Genomic DNA, 7931 nt, shown 5'->3' with positions numbered 1-7931 from the left:
GAAAATGTAAGACTTTCTATTCTCTGCTAATTTGTTTAGGATTTATCCTGACAGATATGGTGAGACATTTATATTTAAACATTCAAGGGGAGTGATATGATTAATCTTATATTTTACAAAGAAACTCTAAAAATTATGTGGAGGAATAAACTGGAGAGAGGTAATCATGGACAGGGAGAAAATAGTGAATTCCATTTTGGGTAGGTTGTATTGAGGTACCTCTGAAACATAGTTAATTTTCCCTCACCATCCCAAAACTTTCTGCATCAGTTTTTTAACTGGAGTCTTTTATTAAATTACTCACCTAGTGAACCAAAAATTAGCTATTAATAATCACATATGTGTTAGAAAATAACAGAAATATTAAAGCAAAAAGGAATTTTAGTGAACTCAACTAAAATTGAGCCTCCTCATTTTATAAATAAGAGTTATAACTATAAGAAATTTTTTTTCACATTTCTCCAACAGATTTATTTTTTTTAAAGGAATGGAATTTGAAGAGAAAAAACATGTGGCAGAGAGGTATGGAATAGAAAATAGATACTAATGTAAGATGTTTTGCTTACTACTTTATAACCACAACAAACTAGTACAGAGAATGCCCTATACAAAACACAATAAAGGTTCAAAGATGGAGGTGTTCCCTTAGGCAAGGCTGAAGACTTCAGTCTCTGGTATTTGGAATTTAGGCTGCAGTCCTTTTTTTTTGGATGGATCACTGGGTGTGTAGCACAGTCCATGCTTTTAACCAGATTTGAACAGGAGAATGGCCACTTGGTCCAGGTAGAAGTAGATGAAGTGTTTGGATTCATGTGTCACATAACTACTGAAGTTCCTCCCCCCAGTGCAGTGCCAGGTGGGGTTGTACTTCTTGTCAAACTCCTTGATACGGGCTGCAATGTCCTTCTCTATATTATATTTCTCCAATGCCTGAGTAGCACACTCCACCGAGTCCTGTTGCATCTCCTCCGACATATCAGCATTCTTTTTTTTTATTAGTTGGAGGCTAATTACTTCAAAACATTTCAGTGGGTTTTGTCATACATTGATATGAATCAGCCATAGAGTTACACGTATTCCCCATCCTGACAAGTGCTCGGGCCTGGTGCACTGGGAAGACTCAGAGGAATCGGCTGGAGAGGGAGGTGGGAGGGGGGATCGGGATGGGGAATACCTATCAGCATTCTTGATCACGGCCTTTCGGTCATACACAGTTACCGAGGAGCAGGGGATGACCGACTGCAACAGTCTCCTGGCGGAAGGGCTAGCAAGGCTCACACCTGCGTAGAGAGGCAGTTGCTGCCAAAGTCGGAGTGCATCTATAAGAAGTTTTATGTAAGCTTCATGGTAATTGCAAAGAGAAACACTTGTGGTAGAAAAGCTAAAAGAGAAATAAATCAAAGCCTACTGATAAATATGGCAACCCACTCCCAGTATTATATCCTGGAAAATTCCATGGACAGAGGAACCTGACAGGCTACAGTCCGTGGGGTTGCAAAGAGTCTGACTCAACTGAGCGACTAACACACACTGCTTAAAAGTCGCTAAATCAGAAATGAAGACACCAAGAGAGGAAGGCAAAAAAGGAATTATAAAACAGACAGAAAACAATTACCAAAATAGTAATGGTAAATCCTTACTTCTCAGTAATTACCTTAAATGTAAATGGATTAAATTTCCAGTGAAATGACAAAGTGACTGGATGGATACAATGCATGATCCAACTAAAATGCTGCCTACAAGAGACTCACATTAGCATTAAGGATGCATATAGGCTGAAAATTAAGGGATGGCAAAAGATAATCTTTGCAATAATAATTAAAATAGATCAGGGGTGCTAATAGGTGCTTAGTCACTTTAGTTGTGTCTGACTCTTAGCGATTCCATGAACTGTAGTCCGCCAGGTTCCTCTGTCCATGAAATTCTCTAGGCAAGAATACTGGAATGGGTAGCCATTTCCTTCTCCAGGGAATCTTCCCGATCCAGGGATCAAACCCAGGTCTCCTGCCTTTCAGGCATATTCTTTACCATCTGGGCAAACAGAGAAGCTGCCATGATCAGGGGTAACTATACTTAAATCAGACAAAATAATCATTGCATCAAAAGTTGTCACAAGAGACAAAGAAGGTCACATACAACGGTAAAGAGGTCAATATGTGAAAAGGATATAGCACTTGTACATATATATGCACAATGTCATAAGACGTAAATATATAAAACAAATATTAGCAGAGATGAGTGGAAAAAAAGCAATGCAATAATAGTTGGGGACTTTAATACACCACATTTATCAATTAGCAGGTCATCCAGACAGATGAGTAATATGTAAAAAAAAAAAAAAACACTTGAACAATGCAAACCAAATAAACAGAGGAAATATACACAGAACATTATACACAACAGAAGCAGAGTATGCAATCTTCTCAAGTGCATAAGGGATATTCTACAAGATAGATCATATATTAGGTCACTAAACAAAATTGGAATCATATTGAATATCTTTTCCAATCACAATGGAATGAAGCTAGGTATCAATAACAGGAGAAAAATTGAAAAGTTCATAAGTGTGTGGAAATTTAATAACCCTCTCCTGAACAGAAAATAGTTAAAAAAAAAAAAACAGCATCTTGAGACAAATGCAAATGGAAACACACTCTACCAAAATTTATAGGATTCATTTAAAGCACTTCTAAGAGACAATGTTATAGCAATAAATAACTATATTAATAAAAAAGAGATACCTCAAATAAACAATTCAAACTTATACCTCAAGGAACTAGAAAAACAAAGTATTTTTCCTTTTGAACATATTTTTTATTATAACACCCTACTTTTTTAAAATTTTTTTTAAATTTTATTTTATTAGTTGGAGGCCAATTACTTCACAACATTTCAGTGGGTTTTGTCATACATTGACACGAATCAGTCATAGAGTTACACGTATTCCCCATCCCGATCCCCCCTCCCACCTCCCTCTCCACCCGACTCCTCTGGGTCCTCCCAGTGCACCAGGCCCGAGCACTCGTCTCATGCATCTCACCTGGGCTAGTGATTTGTTTCACCATAGATAATATACATGCTGTTCTTTTGAAACATCCCACCCTCATCTTCTCCCACAGAGTTCAAAAGTCTGTTCTGTACTTCTGTGTCTCTTTTTCTGTTTTGCATATAGGGTTATCATTACCATCTTTCTAAATTCCATATATATGATAACACCCTACTTTTATGTATGTGTGTGTGTGTGTAGCAAGAGGCATGCAGATATACATTACAAATACACTATTTTATACAGAAAACATCATATGTAGTAGTTAGTCAAAGTTAGATTCTAAAAATAGCTGGGTAATTCTACATTAACCAAAACTGAATCAACAGAAAGAAACCTCTCTGGTGTATTTTTATGGTTATACTTTTCATGATTGGTCCAATTGAACTGATTTTTGCATCAATGGTAAACACTTATTGTATGAGTTTCAGATTGTGTGGATTTTTGTGTGGATAATTGAATATTATCCAGTCTATTTAACTAGCATTAGCCATTAATCAACCATTGGATATTGACTGTAATATTTGTACATATTTACATGTAATCATCACATGGATAAGTTTATAAACATCATGGAGCATTTGAGAAGCTCTGATTATACATGCATTCCCCCAATTTAAACACTTTAACATTTTTTGTCAAAATACTTTTAAAAAATTAAACTTACCACTATAGATAAGTAATTCTACAGAATTATAAGGAATTTAGATTTGTTCAAACTATCTTCAGATGGGTTGTGTTTCTACTAACGAATCTTTGCAACTGGATATAGTATGAGTTGATTATTCAAAATCAGTATTTAGAGAAAGAAAAAGATTCCAAAAGAAAAGAAAAAGAATCCAAAGAGGATTCAACATAGAAGAAAATGAATTCTCAAACACTTGTGGTATAAAGGAGGAGGTTGAGAAAAGCAATAGGAAAAACAAAAAATAAAACTAAACTAAAGTATTTGTGTAGGTTTTCCTGAAATGAATAAGCGTTGCCCAGTCTGACATTTCCTTAGTATAGTGTCTTATTTAACTGATGGCTTTTCTATTCCTATTAGAAGGACTTATATTATCTAAACTTTGTGTATGTTAATTCTAGGGAAGTGGCATGTTCTGTCTACACTTATTATTTTGCCTCTAAGGCTTATTTTTATTTTATTTATTTTGGAGTATAATTGATTTGCAATGTTGTGTTAGTTTCAAATGTACAGAGAAGTGAATCTGTTATACAAATTAATATATCCACTCTTTTTAGATTCTTTTCCCATATAGGTCATTATAGAGTATTGACTGGAGTTCTTCGTGCTACACAGAAGGTCCTTATTAGTTATCTATGTTATTGATATATATATAGTAGTGTGTATGTGTCAATTCCAATTTATCCCTCCACCCTTTACCCCTCAGTAACAAGTTTATTTTCCACATTAGCAACTCTTTTGGTTTTGTGAAAGTGTTAGTCACTCAGTCATGTTCAACTGTTTGTGACCTCATGGACAGTAGCCCATCAGGTAGATAAGTCCATTTGTAGCGTCTTTTTAGATTCCACATATAAGCAATATCATATATTGCCTTCCTTGAAGATATTTGTCTTCCTCGGTCTGACTGTCTTTACTCAGTATAAGAATCTCTAGGTTCCAACTAATAAAAATAATTGGGAAAAAATAAAAAAATAAAAATAAATAAATTAATAAAATAACTTAAAAATTAAAAAAAATACAGCAGGAAGTAAAAAAAAAAGAATCTTTAGGTTCAAACATGTTGCTGAAAATAGCATGCATTTTCCCTTTTTCTGGTTGAGTAATATTCCATTGTGTATATGTACCAATCTTCACAATCCATTTCTATGTTAATAAATATTTCGGTTGCTTCCATTCCTGGCTATTGTGAGTAGTGCTTCAGTGAACATTCAGTTGCATGTATTTTTCAAATTATTGTTTTCTCCAAATATATGCCCAGGAGTGGGATGGCTAGATCATATTGTAACTCTGTTTTCAGTTTTATTAAGGAAAGTTCCATACTGTTCTTCATAGTGTCTGTACCAGTTTGCATTCCAACCAACAGTGTAGGAGGGTTACCTTTTCTCCACCTTCTTTCCAGCATTTATTTTTTATAGACTTTTTGGTGATGGTCATTCTGACTAGTGTGAGGTGATACAATATGGTAGTTTTGATTTGCATTTCCCTAAAAATTAGTGATGTTGAGAATCTTCTCATGTGCATCTGTATGTCTTCTTTGAAGAAATGTTTATTTAGATCTTCCACTTATTTTTTGATTGCATTGTTTGCCTTTTTTGATATTGAGCTGCATGAGCTATTTGTGCATTTTGGAGATTAATCCCTTGTGATTTGCTTCATTTGAAGTATTTTCTCTAATCTGGAGAGTTTTCTTTTCATTTTTTAATGGTTTTGTTTGTTGTGCGAAAGCTTTTGCTTAATTAACTCTCATTTGTTTATTTTTGTTTTTTATTTTCATTGTTCTAGGAGGATGATGAAAAAAAAGAGTTTGATGCAATTTATATTAGGAACTGTTCTCCCTGTGTATTCCTCTAATAGTTTTATAGATCCAGCCTTATGTTTAAATCTTTAATACATTTGAGTTTGACTTTGTGTATGGTGTTAGGGTGTGTTCTAATTTCATTCTTTTAGATATAGCTACCCAGCTTTCCTTGGAGAAGGCAATGGCAACCCACTCCAGTACTCTTGCCTGGAAAATCCATTGGATGGAAGAGCCTGGTAGGCTGAAGTCCATGGGGTCACGAAGAGTTGGACATGACTGAGCAATTTAATTTTCACTTTTCACTTTCCTGCATTGGAGAGGGAAATGGCAACCCACTTCATTGTTCTTGCCTGGAGAATCCCAGGGATGGGGGAGCCTGGTGGGCTGCCATCTATGGGGTCACACAGAGTCAGGCACGACTGAAGCAACTTAACATCAGCAGCAGAAACCCAGCTTTCCTAGCACCACTTATTGAAAAGACTGTTTTTTCCTCCACTGTATATTCTTGTCTACTTTGTCACAGATTATGCGACCATAAATTCATGGGTTAATCTGTGGATTTTCTGTCCTGGTTCATTGATCTGTATTCCTGTTTTGTGCCAATACCATACTGTTTTGATGACTGTATCATTTGTAGTATAGTCTGAAGTCAGGAAACCTGATTCCTCCAGCTCTGTTTTTCTTTCCCAAGATGGCTTTGACTATTCAAAGTCTTTTTTGTCTCCACAAAAATTTTAAGACATTTTGTCCTTGTTCTTTGAAAAATGCCATTGGTAAGAGGACAAGGATTTCACCGAATCTGTAGATTGCCTTGGGTAGTATAATCATTTTGACAATAGTGATTCTTCCAACCCAAGAACATGGTATACTTTTTCATCTGTCTGTGCCATCTTTGATTTCTTTCATCAGTGTCTTATAATTTTTGGAGTTCAGGTCTTTTACTTCCTTCAGTAGGCTTAGTGCTATATATTTTATATTTTTGATGCCATGGTAAATAGGATTTTTTTTTTATTTTTCTTTTTTATCTTTCATTGCTAGTGTATAGAAATGCAACAGATTTCTGTGCATTAATTTCATATCATACAACTTTATTAAATTCTTTGGTGACCTCTAGTAATTTTCTGGTAACATCTTTAGGGTTTTCTATGTATGCTATCATGTCATCTGCAAACAATGACACTTCTACTTCTTTTCCAATTTGGATTCCTTTTATTTAATTTTCTTCTCTGATACCCATGGCCAGGAATTCCAAAATTCTGTTGAATAAAAGTGACAAGATTGGACATCCTTGTCTTGTTTCTGATGTTAGAGGAAATGCTTTCAGTTTTTCACCATTGAATATATTTGTTGCAGGTTTGTCATATGTGGCTTTTATTATGTTGGTGTAAGTTCCCTCTAAGCCTATTTTCTGTAGAGTTTTCATCATAAATAGATTTTGAACTTTGTCAAAGTCATCTTCTCTATATATTGATATAATCACATGGCTTTTATTCTTCAGTTTGTTAATTGTGTATTACATTGATTGATTTGCATATATTGAAGTAGTCTTGCAACACTGGGATGAATCTCACTTGACTAGGATGTATGATCTTTTTAACATGTTGTTGGTTACAGGTTCCTAGTATTTTGTTGAGGAGTTTAACATCTATGTTCATCAATGATATCGGCTTGTAATTTTCTTTTCTTGTGATATCTGTCTGATTTGGGTGTCAGAGTGATGGTGGCCTTGTAAAATGATCTTGGGAGTGCTCCTTCCTCTGCAATTTTTGGGAAGAATTTCAGAAGCTCTTCTCTAAATGTTTGAAAGAATTTGCTTGTGAATTCATCTAGTCTTAGATTTTTGTTTCTTAGAAAATTTTTAATCATGGTTTCAATTTTAGTTCTTAAGATTTGTCTGCTCATATTTTCTATTCTTGGTTCAGTATTTGAAGGATGTATCTTTCTAAAAAATTGCCCATTTCTTCTAGGTTGTCCATTTTATTGGCATATAGTTGCTTGTGGGAATTTCTTACAATCCTTTGTATCTCTATGGTGTCAGTTCTAATTTTTCCTTTATCATTTCATATTTTATTGATTTGAGTCCTCTTCCTTTTATCTTGGTAAGTTTGGCTAAAGGTTTATCAATTATGTTTATCTTTTCAGAGAACTACCTTTTAGTTTCATTTATCTTTGCTATTGTTTTCTTCATCTCTTTCATTTATAGTTGCCGTAATATTTTATTTTTTTCCTTATACTAACATTGGGTTTTGTTTGTTCTTTATCTAGTTGCTTCAGGTGTAAGAATAGGTTGTTTATTTGAGATTTTTCCTGTCTCCTGAAGTAATAACTTATTGCCATAAGCTTCCCTTTTAGAGTTGCTTTTGTTGTGTCCCATAGGTTTTGGATTATCATGCTTTCATTTT

General features: G+C 34.6%; 1 protein-coding gene across 1 annotated transcript; it reads right to left on the bottom strand.

Moving 5' to 3' along the window:
- Positions 1-744: 744 nt before the first annotated feature.
- Positions 745-2055, bottom strand: LOC136154565 (dynein light chain 1, cytoplasmic-like). Its single transcript, XM_065916795.1, has 3 exons — positions 2029-2055; positions 1183-1299; positions 745-984 (listed from the first exon to the last, which is right to left on the bottom strand). The coding sequence occupies exons 1-3, from the start codon at positions 2053-2055 to the stop codon at positions 745-747; spliced, it is 384 nt and encodes a 127-aa protein (XP_065772867.1).
- Positions 2056-7931: the final 5876 nt, after the last annotated feature.

Source organism: Muntiacus reevesi, chromosome X, assembly GCF_963930625.1.
Source record: "Muntiacus reevesi chromosome X, mMunRee1.1, whole genome shotgun sequence".
In the NCBI taxonomy this organism is placed as follows: domain Eukaryota; kingdom Metazoa; phylum Chordata; class Mammalia; order Artiodactyla; family Cervidae; genus Muntiacus; species Muntiacus reevesi.
This window is presented reverse-complemented; position numbering and strand designations above follow the sequence as displayed.